At 38.7% G+C, this 17,706-nt stretch overlaps 1 protein-coding gene across 1 annotated transcript; it reads right to left on the bottom strand.

Annotated features, from left to right (window-relative positions):
- Nucleotides 1-213: 213 nt before the first annotated feature.
- On the bottom strand, nucleotides 214-13,397 carry OXNAD1 (oxidoreductase NAD-binding domain containing 1). The gene is made up of 7 exons (XM_009072993.1): nucleotides 13,240-13,397; nucleotides 12,906-12,969; nucleotides 9,254-9,360; nucleotides 5,777-5,918; nucleotides 2,925-3,170; nucleotides 1,058-1,166; nucleotides 214-441 (listed from the first exon to the last, which is right to left on the bottom strand). The coding sequence occupies exons 1-7, from the start codon at nucleotides 13,368-13,370 to the stop codon at nucleotides 284-286; spliced, it is 957 nt and encodes a 318-aa protein (XP_009071241.1). The 5' UTR covers nucleotides 13,371-13,397; the 3' UTR covers nucleotides 214-283.
- Between the last annotated feature and the right edge of the window lie 4,309 nt (nucleotides 13,398-17,706).

The raw sequence follows: 17,706 nt of genomic DNA on the forward strand, positions 1-17,706 counted from the left end.
AAGTGTATAAAGTGAAAATGTGCTGCTACTTGTAAGAACTAAGCAAAAACCATCAAAAAACCAGAACAGTTAATATCTTTAATATAAAATCACTTTCTTCCCCCTCAAAGCAGCAGCACTGTGTTACAGGTGCATCACAGTTAAATTAAAGGAGCACTGTCATAATTAAAGACCTCTTCATGTATGAAGTAAAATCTGCCAAATAATTCACAGTCCATTTGTGTACATTTTAGCTCATCAAAATGCACTGGAAGAAAATAATGTATCTTCTGTTCAGCAGATGTCACTTCCACCATTTCTCAAAGAAAACACAGTTTCTAGGCACACCCATGTTAGATAACAGTTTGGATATAGATTCTGTCATTGGAGGTGGACCACAGATGTACCATAAAGTATTGTCAGATATATGTTTTTCTAGATCCTTTTCAGATATTCTTCCTTCTGACAAAGAAAAAAGTAGGAAATTAGAAATATTAATCATTAAGTCAATTCAAAAAGAAATGTCTGGTTATTCAAGCACTCATTTCTTAAAAATGCCTGGCCTATTTCAGGATAATAAGTATTGAGATTTGAAGCTTCCAAAACCATTTGCTCTTCTGGGGATTTAGATCAGTACTTCCACTTGGAATGCAGAGGGCATTAGTCACTGAAGGAGTACATGCCTTACATACAGCGAAAAATCCCACATTTGGATGAAAAAAATAGCTAAATATCTCTAACACAAATACAACAGAAATAGAAACATGAAGTATCACTACAAGCAGTCAGCTTATCTTTCATCAATCCCACGTAAATACTTTGTTTAATAGTTTCTGGAATAAAGTTTGCAGTGGGAAATACCAGTATGAAGTTTAGAACTAACAAAGGAAAGCTAAAACTGCAAAGGGAAAATTCTTCTGCAAAGCCTAATACGTACAGTGAAATTATTTAGGTTATTACATCTCATTTTGAACCTTTAAATATAAATACACTAAATTATGCATAATAACTTCATCTTCTAGGATGGTATCTAAAGTTGAAGTTTGATGACACCTCTGGACATCACCATCACATTTACCTCTGACATGTGGCTGAAGCTCTTTACAGATCTGTGACTGCTGTTGGGTGAGGTGGAAACAACACGTGATCTTTCCAGGAAATGCATTCATCAAACCAAGAATGTTTTTCTGTAACATTAAACACACTTGCTCACACCACAGGCCATTAAATCAAAGCAGATGTATGCACACAGGCCCAGAACATCAGTGATTACTACCAAGAACAAGACTCTTGCATTTCAGCACTGAGCACCTGATGGGCTTTTCCACAGGGCTGAGCTGCACACATGCACACAACTCCCAGACCTCAAATGTGAATACCCTGACAGCTCTGTGTTAGACTTCCCTCCCTTTCTGTGATAGGCTGCCATCTGTAAGATGTGGGCCTAAGAACCACTTAATGTCACTTCCCCATTTCTTCCCCTTATAAATTCTCACTGTTTTCTCCTTCCACTTCCACATGGGTTTTCCATATATTTTCTCATGTTCTCCAAATAAAACCAGCTACAGTGTAATGCTAATGTTATTTATTACCAGAGTAGAAAGTAGAAACTGTAATTTTCAGTTCCCTAAATCACAGCTGTGCTAAGTCACCACCAAAACTCCAGAGGCTTCAGATTCTGCACTATTTGGGATTTTTCACTGCTGGAATGGACACTGGAAAGTCTTTCAAATATTCTGAAGTAAAAATAACTTCTACTCTGTGAATAGGTAAATTAGCTCATTTTGTTAACTGTTTGTTTGCTAACTAGTTACTACACTGCAGAGTCTACTATGGGCTACTCAACAAAAAAAACCCTGACTGATTCTACTTTGTAGACAAATCTGTTCCTGAATCCCTAAAAAGACATGGACTGAAGAGCAGCACAGATTGACACTGCTGTGCCCTGTTCCACTAGTACCTCTACTATTGACTTGCTATCTTTTGTAACTCTAACACTGTATGCTTCTACCATTTGCACTAAGGAGATTCTCAGCAGCAGTGCCTCAGCCTGGGACATGAGAGCACATCCAGAACAAGTAGCAGACCCAGGACAGTAATGTCACCCTCCAGCTTATTATTCTGCTTCTCAAACAAACAAATAACTTTTCAAAGAAAGCAAATAACTTCCGCTCTAGGAAAACGGTAGAAGTACAGAAAAAAAACTAGTGATGGATCCTATACAAAGTTTCTGCAATCACAACAGATTTTCACCTTTACCTTAAAATGAAAAGCTTTCAGTACTTTGAAGGGACTTAAATAATTTCAGATACTTATTTATAGAAGCTGTGCTAATTTGACCCTAAAATGTTACCAATGACCCTTAATGGCTGAGTGTGACAACTGATCTTTAACTGCTGAGTAAATGATGAAGTACTGCACAAGCAATTTTAAAAGCAGCTATAAATCCTTCATTCATGCACTAGTGCTCAATAATAACTAATGCATTATCAATAAAGCTTCCCTGTTGTTTTAGAAAGTATTTCCTCTGGATGTAATTGCTCTTTTTAGTCTTTAAATTCAATACAATCTATACTGAGTCTATGTGGTTATAGTATTATGGCATTATGCATGCTATTAGTGTGTATATACATATATATAATCTTTAGTATACTATGATGTTTTTATGAGATTATAGTCAAATGCAGGGCTACAGTAAAATTTAGGGGTAACTGACCTCTCACCAAAGTCAGTGAGACCAGGTATGTCCAGTAACAGCCTTAATTTGTGCACTGGCATAAGTGTACAAACAACACACACAAGGGATTTGAGGCAGGAAGTGACTTTGGTCTTAGTTTGTACAGTTTCTTACACAGAGGGACTCTCTGGAATTTGGCAACAGATTGATATCCACACTAGTAGCTGAATAGCTAAGATCTATGTTAAAAAAACCACTTTTTATTTACCTTAAATAAGAGCTCAGTTGTATTTTTTGCACTGTAGTACAGCTTCGCTGTTAAAATTTTGTGTCCTTTTCCTTTACCTTCTTCATGGTATGCATGAAGATCTGCTATATGCAGCAGTATAGAAAACAATGGGTTAATTCCAACACCCCCTGCTATCAGCACTAGGTTTACTGGGGAGTCACCAGGCTGAGGATCAAAGAAGAAATCACCTCCCACTCGCAGAGCCACTTCTGAGTCAAGAGTACACTAGGATAGAAAAGAAGACATTTAATTTCAAAACTAAAAGCAAAAGTTGAAATCTTACACTTCCTGCAGCCCAGGCACAAGACTTGCTGGGCTGTGATTTTGCATTTTTATTGACCAGTGAGGGGAAAACAGAAGTGCTTTAAAATATAATCTCCAGCTCTCTGAAGTAACACATGGTCTCTAGGGATCTAGTTTTACTTCCAAAAGTTTCAGTCTTATGGTAAGGCAGGATGGTGATGACCCCTTATCACTCTCATAAGTGCTGGAAGAGGAATGATTCACACAAGAGTTTTCCAACAGCAATATGTGGCTGTGCAAACCTGAGGTTAACTTCCGAGGTCACACTTGTACCCAAACCCAGCCTCGTGTCAAAAAAGGCCTTGCTATAAGGTCACAGAAGGAAGTCAGAATGAGTTGCACAGATGTGGGAAGGTTCTTCCATCCCCATTCCTGAAAAAGACCCAGAAGTGAAGCAGTCTCCACAAGAATATTTCTTGTAGAATCACTTCTGCATTTGCAACTACAGAGACACAGTAGAAGAAAAATCAGGGGAAAACTTATTGACCACTTGCACATAAGAAATTATTTCTTAAAAATTTGTCCCAGCATGGGAGGACAAGAGCAGAATATAGATTTAAAAAAATAAAATGAAGAGGACAGAGAAACCAAGGTGTGAAAGGAGAGAAAAACAAGTTAAGCCACAAGAACTGCTGAAAATTTAGCTTAGAGAATGAAAACCCTTCCTCCAAAGAGTACTTTTGATATCAGGAAACAATAACTGAAACAAAAAGAGTTCCATTAATGACAAGTGCATAGACAACAAAGGTCTGAACATGCACCAGGAGGAAGGAGGAGGCCCTTGGACACAGGTACTGCACAGAACACACAGCTTTCTAAAGTAGTAAAGAATGAATATTTAAAAAAATGTGACCCAACTTTCTTGCCTTTCTTAATTATTGTATAAAGTATTGTTTTTCAATTATAGTGTAAGACAATCAGAGTTCATTATCTGAAACTGATTTTGTCTCCCTTTTCACACCCACTGCCAGGCTTCCCCACCATGTTTTATTCTGGTTTAGAGATAGATGAATCCACAAGTGTTTCAGATTCACATGGCAGCAGGAGGACACAGAATGTGGTATCCTTGGAGGACATAAGCATTTATATGGAGAAACAATCTCACTGTCATCTGACCTGCCACCTTAACCAGTAATAGTTCATCAGGCTGGGAGATGGGAATAATCTCTCTTAACCAGCAGTCTCCCACATATTGCCATGCTTTGTCCATGACAATGATAACACTAAGACAGTTTACGAGATAAAACAGTAAAATTTTGGAGCAATACGATGAAAAAATGGTGTCCTTTAGCCTGGTTTATAAACATAGCTCAGGCAGAGAAGTGAAGCAATCAATACTTTACATGGATGTTTATCTAAAGAAAAGGCTAAATTTTCCTAAAGCTATAAAACACATGGTGCTAAAATTTATGATTTTATATACAGTAATATTACAGTACTATATACAGTAATAAATACCTCTGAAAAAACCAGATAGAGTGAGTACACGAGTGCTAACTATTCCCATAACGTCTTTTACCCTGAGATATCAACTTCCTTTAGAAGTAACTTTTAAACAATTAACTATCAGTTTTTTCACCATACACATAACCTTTTCAAATCCTAGGTTGCAGTTATTTTCTGCTTGTTTCCCAAGGAAAAGCATGCACTTCTGGTTAGCTACAAGAGTCCATATATGCCCTGGGGGTTGCTCCACCACATCAGGTTTGACCTAGCTTACCCCTTAACTAAAGATTTATCCTACAAATTCAACCAGAAAACTCAGCAACAACAAACTGATTTACGACATCAAAAATCCTGAAAGAGTCCCCAGAAACTGTGAAAAGAACAAAAGGTGATAGGACAGATCACTGAAGAAATATGTCATCCCTCTAACTGCAGTTAAATGGGGTAAATGATGAACAAAACACTGCAAGAAGCCAAGTGTCAGACTTTACTTCTAATATGGCAAAAAAACCAAGTCTTATGTCTGTCTTAAAAAATATTGCATATTTAAAAGAATACTACAGTAATTCTGATGTATTGTTTTTTTATCATTTCAGAAAAACTGACCTAAGTATCTCCCTTGGCTCCCCTCTCAATAATCTATCTGTGATTTATAAATTATTCCCAGTTTATATTTGTAGAAATGGCTAGGAATTATGGAAAGTAATCAGCTGTAATGTGCAACACTGCCTGTTCTCAGGGCTACAAGTTAGAACAGAGGGTTTTCAGCATTTTAAAGTTCATTAACTCCAAAGGAGAACCCTTATATGCTCTAACTACAGTATCACTTTAAGTCTGCTGTAGGCACAAATGGAGTCAAAAGCTCATAATAACCATATTTACCATATAAACATCCAATTTCAGTCCCTTACTGAATAAATGGTTTTATGATTTAGGTTGTATTAAAAATGGTTGAACAAGTAAACAGGAGTTTTGCAGGCAATACACAAAGTGGTCTAAAATCAGACACGCCACTCCCTCCACCTCCCCAGAAAACTACCAAAAAATAAAAGGGAGCCAATCTCATAGTGCATTTCATTTACCTTGGTGTGAATCCAGTGAGCAGGAGGATGAACATTGTGCTTTACTGCCAGCTCTAGTATTCCTTCTCGCTCCAACAGGCCAGGGCTTGAACATATTGAGAATCCCCCAACTATAGATACTCCAGGAATAAAGAAATCAACCCTAAAAACAGACCAGAACCAAAATTTAAAAAAGAAGCCAACAATCCCAAACATGGAAAACAACACTCAAAACAATACGGCTGCTTTTGTTTCAGTTACCCTTCTTTTACAGCATCTTCATTTCCATAACATAAGTTTTCCAAAAAAGGAGCTGATCTTGAATTCAACACTCAAATTATTTTCATCTAGGAACATGTCATTATGTTTGTTAAACTAGAAGGTTTTTAAACCAGTCTACTTTTAGCATTAGATGTCACATCTTACAGCAGACTAGAACTCTGAGGGTTTTAAATAAATTATTTGTGTATTACACCAAGAAAAACACAATATGGTTTGACAGAGTGGCTTAAATCTCACTCTTTTTGGTCCCTTTCATGGGCTCTTCAATTCTCAAACATAAGAAGATTGGGAAACTAATTTTAGGGAAATTACTTTAGATTAAACACTTTCTTTTCCTGGGAAGATGAAATACCTGGAGCAAACCAGAAGTGGATGAAGAATTTCTCACGTGAGAAATCGGTTGCTGGAAGCAGAACTGCAGCGCCCTCCGGCGGCACAGATCGCATTCCCGTTCGCAGGAAACAACTGGAATAAATCCCTACTCTTTTTTTTCTGAGTTAAAAGTAAAGCACACATGGTTTCTGCAGCTTCTGCAGCACCAGCCATTACAGAACCATTACGACACATGAACTAGACATCATTCTCATCAAAGCAAGGCTTTGAGAGCCCAAATAATTATCAGAAAAAAATCAGAAGTTGGGTTAAGATCTAAAATTTTAACTCCTCTGTGTTCCATAGACCCTTAAATACTTCTGTTTGCTACAGCACATAACAGCCTCTGTTTTTTCAACTAAACCTAATGTTTATAACCAATTGTGCTTCTCCCCTTAGGAAACAACCACACTGATAGGTAATGCCAAGTAAAGTACTAGAGGATCATTACTCAAGTCAAGCTTGGGTTAGACTGGCTGAGCATGAGTTAAACGAGAACTGCAACAAGAAATACAGACTGGCTCCCACTGCACAGGTATTTACTTTAACCATCATGGCTGTATTCTCCATGGAGATCACAAATGCTTGAGGGGAGAGAGAAACACTTTGAATAGTCAATGACTTTAAAAAAAAAAAAATCTTGCTGACTTACTCCCCACAAAGCTTCACCCTACAAAGAAAAACATAACCTCTTTCTCTCAAAAAATGCAAAATGTGTGATATACACAATAGTGATATAATTTTAAATGTTACGCCAATAAAGTTCAGTTTATATGGTTTATAAAGGCATCTGAGAACTCTTCTTTCACTGTCCTCAGCTTCTGCAGCCCCACTGCCCACAGGGCCCAGCTCTCCTGGCAGCAAGGCTCCCAGAGCTTAGAAAGAACAACTCCTGTATTGCAGTACTTATCCTATCAACGAACATCTCACGATGCTACTGCAGCTCTTTGCCACCCTCTGGTGGAAAGTGATCTTAAGACTTACATTAATGACAAGAAAAAATAAGAATTTATGCTATAAAGTAACAAGTCAAAATGTTCTGTTTGACATATTAGGGAAACCTTATCCGTGCCTGATGGGAAACACACAAAACCAAACACTACTACAAAACCTAAATCAAATACAGCTGTTACCTTTCTAAAATACTAATGCAGATGTACATTTCTTACTATATTAGTAGCTCTTTCCCAATTCCATAATTACGAGAGATTTCAGGGCACATAATGCTATATTGTAGTGGACTAGCTCGTGTTTCTGATGGCTCATCTCATCTCAGCTGTGTTAGGAAGGATAAGAGAGCTTCTGGAGAAATGCTACCTGTGACAGCTCAAGGGAAAAGAACAGCTGATGGAAAAAAAAGAAAGAAAACTCCCATGTATAAATCCACAAGAAGGAGAGGCACAGAAAGATGTAAACCAGATATCTCAGGGTGGTTTTTCATATTTATCACACACATATTCCTCAATGCATGTTTTAGTAAATCAGAATGGGTAACAGCAACAAGTCTCTCCATTATTATTTCAAGTCAGATAAAGACCAACACCTGCCAGCATATGCTTGCAAAACAAATTCACTTTTGTTTCTGAAGAACTCGATAATTAGAAAACTTTCAGAAAACATAAACATTTTAGTGACAATTTTTGGCTGTAACATCTTATTACAGCAAATCCTAACAAGTTAGCCTTTTCTGCTCAGGAAGTTGGAGTCTGGTGTTTTGTACTGCTCATCAAAAAATGCAACCACAAGTACAAAAAAGTTGTTGTATACCTTAGAGTACCATTAGAACACTTTCAAGGAAGAAGAAAATGAAAAAAAGTAATTATAATTAAAGCTTTCAGTTTTCAGCATGATAATTTCAAAAACATTTTTGGAGGGTAAGTGCACTTTCCAAGTACTGGCAAGAAAGAATTTAATATGAGTCACTGCACATGTGCAAAAACTGCAGCAAATTACTTCACAAACAAATTATTGCAATCAACATCTTATGTTCTGCTTCTAAATTTAAAAGGCAGCATATTAGCACGACATGAGTAACATATGCTGTTAATACCAGGGCAGCTATACTTTGATTCCAGCAAAACCACTTTCAGATGGCCCAAGTCAATGAAAAGTTTAAGAACATTTAAATGTCCATTGCCAAAAGCAACTTCTCATAGTTTTTAATTAATTTCTAAGAGAAGTAAAGAGAGTGACTGAGAGTATTTTTAACAAGCAAAGATGACAAACATGAAAATTCACTACTTCCTTGGGACAAAAACCCAACCTGTAAAAGTGCTTAAACAAGCAGCTAATTGTTTCAAAGGCTTAATAACTCAAGCTTTTTATTTTCAGGTTTGCCTATCTGTATGGATATATTAATCTGACCTAACAGGCTTGATTTTCAGAGTGGAAACATCAAGAGAAAGGAATAAAAGTTAACAGGCAATTCTGATTTAATTACAAACCAAAACTAAGTAACTTGCAAAGCAGCAGTCTCAGTTCCACTGTAAAAACAACTAGCAAATAAAGACAGCAATGACAGCTTGCAGAATGAAGTGCAGTGAACTTCAAAGCACTCTTGAAGAAACAATAAATAATACATAAACCAGAGGAAAACACCAAAACATTCAAACTGAACATTTAAAGACTATTCGTTTCTGTCCTTTTAATATCAGCATATTTTTAATGACTATTGTAAAATTATGCTAAATATCAGCTGTTTGACAGAACACCCAATAATAAAATGTTGTATTATCTAAATTAATGATTTTTTTGCCAAGGCTCAAGGATCAGAGGCCTTTTAATACCTTCTTATAGAGGATTTCTGTTAGCAATTTCCTCCCTTCAAATACCAAAAGATCTTACCACTGTCCTGCTTTGAAAGTAAAATCCTTGTCTGCAACAGCCAAACGAAGTCTTTTGACTGTCTCCGATTCATTGGTGATTCCACACACTTTTGCTTGTGTAATTACCTAACAGAAGGAAAATATAAGCCATTATGATATGTAGATATCACTTGCAGCAAAAGCACTCAAGAAGCTGTGCATGAGGTATCTATCACCTCCCAAGTTATCTGCAGCATTTCATTACCTATTTTTTCCACTGAGAAACAAAAACTATTCCATCCCTGGAAGTGTTCAAGGCCAGGCTGGATGTGGCCCTTAGCAAACTGGCCTACTGGATGGCATCCCTGCCCATGGCAGGGGGGTTGGAACTAGATGATCATTAAGGTCCCTTCTAACCCAAACCACTCTGTGATTCACTCATACAGTCATTGAATGGAGAAATGTTCTTCTGCTTACAGCCCATCGTGTCTGTCACTTTTGTCAGTGTTATTCTAAGATTCTAGACAAATTTACTTTATTTCAGTTGAAGATAACATAACTATAAAGAGAAGCAGTTGCTAGTTATCTCTTTTGAGATGCTTCTGACTCTGTACAAGGCACACACTCCTGCACCTTTCAGCAATAAAGTAAAACAGTCTCTGATAGAAAGACAAAGGAAACTTAAAGTAGATCAGCTGCTACTGAAGTCCCAGGGAGAATTCTCTATCTGTATCCAGTTTTAATTAAGTAATTAAATGCATTACTGAAAGATTATTCATTAATGAAGCAATGAAAGAACCAACAAGCCTTGTGTGACTGGGTATACACACGCAGCCATTTGACCACATGTGATCTATGAACACAGGGAAACCATGACACAAGGTTTCATTGCTGGTTAACAGAAGAGCTTTTGTTTGGCAACCATATGGGGGTGGATGTCAGAGCTGTGGTTGATACCACTTTTAAAGTGTTTTTTTTTTTAAAAAAAGATGCAAAATAGAAAGCGGATTTTGCAATAGGGCCACTGGGGATGAGCTCCTCACTTCAACTCTTTGGTGCCCATCAGTACAACATGGATTTGATCATCCCCTCCCTGTCCTTCCTTTTCAGGTATTTTTGAGTGTAACTTACTAACCTTTTTCCTCTAAGAAAGCAATGCCCTGAACATTTTCTGTACAGGGCAATACACAGATTTTACTCTGTTAAAAAATGCTGATGTCACTTACCGCACTAGGAAACACTCATGCCACCACAACTCTACCATTTCTCATTTGTGCAAGATCAAACAGATCAAAACCAAATTTTAACTTTAAGCAACTGTGCTGTAATTTAAAACACATGGCAGGAAATTAATTTATTCATGAAGCAATAGCTTAACATGTCCCCTGTCCCATTAAACAGCAGGACATTTGCTAATTCAAAATAGAGGAGCAAACTTTGGCAAACAGTATTAAATGAGGATTGCAGTCAGTCTAAGCTAACAAGAGAAATGTCAGATACACGACTGAAATGAAATGGCTGTTCTGATGGAGAAACCTTAAGTGCAGGAAATGGACATTAACTTTGGATCTTCTTCATTCCCTTCTTTGCTCTTCAGTACAATCCCGAATTTGTTATTTGCCTGAGAGAGCTGACAGAGCAGTGGAAATTTAATTCTTAATTAGTATAAAGTTATTTCAAAAATTAAATTTGAGTCAGGGTGATCAAAGAGATTCAGCCAGTGTTTTGGACCATCACAAGAGTATACAACTCGTCCAGAACAAGGCTGCAGTGAGAGGGAGAAGGACACAGGACTCCAGATTTTGCAGCTGTTTCAAGAAAGCGTTAGGCACTTTTTCTTGCCCTGCTCCTTCACATTATCACTCTTCAACAGGCAATGTTCTGTAGCATTCACACTAATGCAACACAGATTTATGATTCTTTCATCTTTTACAGGACTGAAATGGCCAAATAAGGCAATACTGGCTGAGGGAAGCTAACAGCTGATTCTATGGAATTTAAAACCGAGCAGAGAATTTAAAATAAACTGAGTTTAAAGTGGTCAGAAATAAAGTAACAAAGAATAAATCAAGCATTAAAAAAAGAAACAGCATAATCCTCTGATATGCAGAGAATGTGCAGTAGCAAGAACTGAGCCCTGCTCTTTCACCTATCCCATACAGCTTCCTTCTCTTCCTCAGGCCTTACAGAGCCCTGCACCACCCCAGAGCTTCCAACACCTCATAACGATCCATTTTCCATGTATTTTCCAGCAACCTATGTTGAGCAGAAAAAAGTAATCAAGCCAAGCAATCAGAAATATCCAATATAAAAAAACACCCCATAAAGTGCAATGATATTTTGCATGTCAGAAGTAAACAAGAACATGCAGTTGTCTGTGCCTGTCTCTACGCTGATTTCCTCGGGTAAACTGGATCCACCGGAGCAGCTGTGTGTCCACAAGCAATGCTACTCCACACTCCAGAAAGAGCTGGCATTAGGTGTGAGCAGCTGAGGCACAGCTCTGAAACACACAGTTCCCAAAGCTGGCTCACTCCCTGACAGCTCTGGTAACAGGCAGTGTGAGGCTGCATTTGTCTCATCCATCTCCAGTCCACGTCACACGTGGTCAATCTTCTATTCTGGGGGTTCCCTGTGTCTCCCCTCCACACACCTTCCTTTTGGGAAGAGTTTGCTTGGCTTGTGTGACTTATTCTCAACTATAGTTAGGGAAAAACCTATCAGAGAAGGACTTTATTTTGTACACACACCCCCCAGCATCTGCGTAGTGTGTCTGAGAACACAGTTTGCCCTGCTGTGCAGCACATGAACGACTGGCCTGCCACAAATAGCTACTCCAGACTGAGACACTCACTAAACAATGGAGAATAGCTGGGCACCATTTCCCGGCTCCAGGCATTAAAGATGGGATTTTTCAGTCAAAAAGTGCCCTAACGTCTCCTGAAAAGTCTTGAGAAAAATGCAGAATTGTTTCGCTAGTCAAACATTTTTGAGAACTGAAGTCACAGTCATTCTCCCAGCATTAAAAATTTCAACACATCTACTTCAGCTTATTACAGAAAGGAAATAGCTGTATGAAATACAAGAGTATGTTCACCTCTGAACATTCCAAAAAGAATGCTTACTGCTCAAAACTGAGATCCAGAATAAGCACTTCTGCATTTGGATGGAGAACAATGCTTTATCTTCCTCACATCTGTGAATTATAATAGATACAAACTAAGATCCTTTTTACAACTATCATCTCTCCCTTCAAAATGTCTACACACTTCTTCTTACCTCCTGTGTTATAAAAGGACATTTCCCACATTTTTTAACGTCAAATTTGAACTAGAATTGCAAAAATCCATAAAAATCTGAGAAGCCTGTGAACAATGACAGGTATCCCTGCATTTTCATCACTTATTATAATCCATACTTGACCAGAATTCATTAACTTTCTTGTCCAACATAAACAGCATCACGTGTCACTGACAATTTCTATAACTCATTACAGTTCATATACTGAGCACAAAATATGGTAATTTTATAACAATATCAAGTATGAAAAATGAGGAGGGAAAGAAGTAAAACAGACTCCAGCAGAAGACAAAATGGAGCCTAAGAATCAAATACAATTATCTAATGCAATTATCTTCACAGCAAAAAAAAAAAAAAAAAATCACTTGCATCCTAAAGAACAGAACACTAACCTCCTGGCGAAAATTATTTGCTGTCCTCTCTAGATGATCCATTTTCCTTTTTGATTTTATTGTGCTGCAACAAAAAGAAAACAAAGATAATTGTCATTTTGACAGCTGTGCTACTGTCCCCTACTGATATGAATTTCTATTAACATAACAATTTACCAGTGTAATCCAGATTACAGATGACATAAATCTAAATAGGAATTAAATGTAAATATATAATTGGGAGTTAAGTAAGTATTTACAGGTCTGTAATAACTTGGCAGTTTGATTTTGACAGTGTTACCATGGCATTCTCTTTTAAAAAAAACAAAAACAAAGAAGAAAGTGGATAACCTACCCATTCACTGTGCAGTAACAAAGAGCAGAGTGCCTCAACACCCCCAGTGCAGAATGAGAGGGAAAAATTCTGCTAGCACTTCTCAGTAACTGAGGAACAGTACAACCCACATGGACAGTAGCATGAGCCATGATGACTGGGCAGTCTCCAGGATCACTGGTTCCTGAAAAAAATTACATAAATACTTGCTCAATGTAACACTCAGAGTTTGACATGCCTTGTTTTCACTCTATTTCCCTTAAATCAGCAAGGCCATAGCTCAGCTGGAGCTAAAACTAGCCATAGACACGTAGGGTAATGAGAGGGAATTTTAAAAGCATGAAAGTATGTGTGGCCATCCAGTGAAGGGGAAGACAACCCTATATCACAGATGATATGGAAAAGGCCGAATGACTCAACATCCTTTTTGCCCCAGTCTTCACAGGCAAAGCCTGCACCCAGACCTCTGCTTTTACGAGCAGCGTTTGGGAAGGAGAGGGCTAAGTATGAGAGGGTCCAGCAACTGCTGAGAGAAGCTGGATGTATTCAAATGCAGAGCCAGACAGGTTACACTAAAAGTTGCTAAGAGACACAGCAGACATGCTTGTGAGGCAACTGCCTACTGCTTGTGAAAAACAGTTATCACAGAAAGTCTTCAACAGACTGGAAAAGGACTAACACACAGTCATTTCTAAGGAGGCGAGAAGCAGTGCCTGTGTCCAGTCAGCACCATCTCTGTCTCTGGAAAAATGCTCAGAGCTTGTCCCCTTAGCCATGTGAAAGCTAAGAAAGTAATCAGGAAGATTCAACACAGATTTACCAAGGGCATATGACATCTGATAGATGTGAACAGCCCTATCACAGCTAAGGGGACAGGATACAACACACCTTGATTGATCTGTGGCTCCTGGCACCACCTCCCGTAGCACACACATAACAGTAAGCTGAGGCCAGATGGATTGCTAGAGTGGTTGGAAACTATCTGGACAGGCAGGATTGAAGACCTGATGGCTTCAAGTTGCTTCAGTTGTTGGCTAGCAACAGTAAGAGCACCCTGGGGTTGCTGTTGGGGCTGATACAGATCAATAAATTCACCAGTACCTTGAATGATGTGACAGAATCATGTATGTAAAATGATGTACCATCAGCAAACCTGTGTACGATACTAAGTTAGAGGGCTGGTTGATAGCTGAAGAGTAGAGCTGCACTTCAAAGGGGCACTGAGAAATTGCTGGACTGGAAAGCAGAAACCTCATTAACTTAAAAGAGGCACAAAGGTCTGTATCTGGAACTGCTTTAATCCAGTGATAACTAGTGTCCTGCTCCAAGCAGGAGCTCTGACCAGATGACCACCAGAAGTGCCTTCCAGTCAACCTATCTGTAATTCTAAATGTTCAAATAATATTCACATTTGAAAGAAGATCAAACACAGAACATGCATTCCCTTTCCATTGGTAAAGGAAGGATTCTGGTTGAATTCTATAAACATTAAATCAGCCTATTTGCTCACAAGTCTATTTAAAAGCACATTAATCCCTCATACTTCCATTTACCCTACATAATACCTCTCTACACACTTAAGTAAGTGGAAGACACTTCCAATGCAACTTTTCACTTCCAGTGAAAACAGTGTGAAGCTATGATAGAGGAGATAAACTGACATGCACAACATTCTAAGTAAGTCAGAACTACCCTTCACTTAAAAAGTGTAAAAGGAGCAGGTTCATAGTGAACCAAGAGATATTTCTCATTGTTTGTAAATCTGCTTTTGTTTTTCTTAAAATAGATTAGCAAAATTCTCTATCGTAATATCACCACCTATCACGTTGTATTATTGGTATGGTACAACCCATTGCTTCTTCATAGCATTAACATTTTACTTCCATTTAAATCTCCTTCCCTGCATTCTTTTAAGGCATGCAATTTATTTTTTAAATGTTTTTCATTTTGAATCCTTTGAAATGACAACAATCCAGTTTGTTTAACGGATCAGGGCTATACTCTCTGAGCTTTCCCCACCAGCTGCACTCTGGTCACTCAGTAATTCACTCTGTTTGTAATCCTGTACAAATGGAGGCAGAACTTCCATAAATTAGGCTGCTCAGAAATGAAATGCATTTACTCTAACTACTCAAAACGCTCACTTTCAAGCATTAGAAATACTTCCTGCAGCTTTTGACTGCCCTTAATTTTTAATAGCTCTTTAGCATTTAATTCCACAGGAGTTTAGAACTTAATTTAAAACTCTTCTAGCACTGGTGAGCAAAATGAATTTTTTTCCACAGCATATCCAGAATACTCTTACTTAAACAAAACACTTCAGTATTTTCTTCATGCAAATGTGTAGAAGCTATCCATAACAAAAGTATTAAATATTTCAGCACCTAATGAGGTGTTGGCATGTTGGCTGTAAAACCAGAGCACTCAAAAATCATTGAGCTTCTCAAATTCATGAGGTCAGTTTACGAGCTAGAGTCTTTTAGATAGCATATCTACATTATATCCATCTACATATCCTTTTTTTAGGCTTCTTACTTTTTGATTCATCTTTTCACACTTTTCACTCTACCATATTAACTAACTCAGAGAAAAAATGAAGACTGGTTGAAAGTGGACATCCTTATGTAAGCTGATTATGCCAACAGCTGTGACTTTATAAATCACCACAACATCAAAATGAACCACATAAAGTCTGACACTTTGCTTCAGAGGCCTAGGACTGAGAATAAAGATGTTTGAGGGTTTTTTAAATTACATCACCTCACAGACTTCAAAAGCCTTCCTGCAATTAATTGCTACTAAATGCAGCAGCTGGTAAAAGAAGTGACCCAACTTTAAAACCCAATCAGAGGTTCTCAATTGTGTATTTTAGGTACTTGGTTTAATTCTGCTGCTGGGGTTGAGAGTCACTTAAAGCCAGGCTCATTCACATTTTCAGTGCTACCACTTTAGGAAGCAAATATGATCAGTTCTACGCATGAGAATGTAAACCAACCAAACTAAAGCTCAACATCAATACATAGCACTGAGAAGAAAATACATGTCAGCCTAATTTTACAGTCACAGCTGAAAGATCCTGTTGATACAGACTATTTTAAAACTGAGACTCTATGCTAAATAAGAATTAACTAACTCCTGAACAGCAGTTCAAGATACTTGTCCCATTTACACTATCATCAATCACTTTCCAATCATGAAAATCACAATAAAAATCAGTTATGTTTACTCTGTGATAATTTCAAAATGTCCTTTAGTAAGTCCTGGTTCTTCTCTACCATATACAAGCATGAATCCTGCCTTTACAAAATGTGAACAGCTTCTTCCCCATCCACCATAAAATCTTAGAATTTCAGAGGTTGGAATGGACTTTACAGACCATCTAGCCCCAACCTCCTCTGCCATGGGCAGGGACACCTCCCCACTTCATCCAGCCTGGCTTTGAACACTGCCAGGGTCAAGGCAGCCACCACTTTCCTGGGCAACCTGTGCCAGTGTCTCTCCAAGCACTAAAGTCCCATAATTCCGAATACATAAATTTCCCCTCTTTCAATTTGCGCCCAGTCATCCCTGTGACTTTATCCACTCATTCAGCTCTTCAGCAATTCCCTGTCCTCTACAAAGCACAGTGCTTCAGCCTACCAAGCACTTTCTGGTGGGATGTCCTACTTTTATTCTCTTCTTATCCAAGCCAGTACAGGAACAGCCACTCCGAATACTCCCTTCCTTCCTTTGCTCCACAGAGAGAGATGAATATCACTTTTTGTGACTTTTATGTGCCTACATCCTCTCCTCACTTAAAATCCATGAATCACCCATTCTCCTTCCTCTCAGCCCCGCTGGCCCTAGGTCAGTATTGCGTGAGATTAGTGATCTGAGGGTGGTGAGACACTGGCACAGGTTGCCCAAGGAGGTAGTAAATGCCCCAGCCCTGGCAGTGTTCAAGGCCAGGCTGGATGAGGCCTTGAGCATTCTGGTCTAGTGGGGAGATGTCCCTGCCCAGGGCAGGGGGGTGGGATTGCATGATCTGTAAGCTCCATTCCAACCCCTGAACTGTTAATTCTATGATCTTTTCCTCAATCCTACATCACTGTCTGAAGGGAGAGAGTTACTTCTAGCTCACCCGTAGCACGCTGAAGAGCAAACTGGATTTAATGGATAACTAACTTATTATTGCATAAGTTAACGTAAGTTAACGCAGTAATAGTGAAGAGCAGATTACTCCATAAATTAATGCGACAGAGCACTGAGGGAGGCAGCACGGGCACTTAAGCAAGCAGGACAGGACATCTTTAACCACCAGTTACCCCTCAGTAAGACACCCCGCTAAAACGAACTACCCCTCCTGCAAAAGCGACGGCCGAGAAAGGAGTTTTTCCGTTTTCCCCGAGCTGAGGCGCACACGGCGGGCGCAGCGCGGCCGGGGGGAAGGGGCCGCACAAGGTAAGGCAGGCACGGCCAAGGTCGCGGCAGTGCCGCCCGTTCCGTGCC

The sequence above is a fragment of the Acanthisitta chloris genome, unplaced genomic scaffold (assembly GCF_000695815.1).
Source record: "Acanthisitta chloris isolate BGI_N310 unplaced genomic scaffold, ASM69581v1 scaffold6354, whole genome shotgun sequence".
NCBI lineage: Eukaryota > Metazoa > Chordata > Aves > Passeriformes > Acanthisittidae > Acanthisitta > Acanthisitta chloris.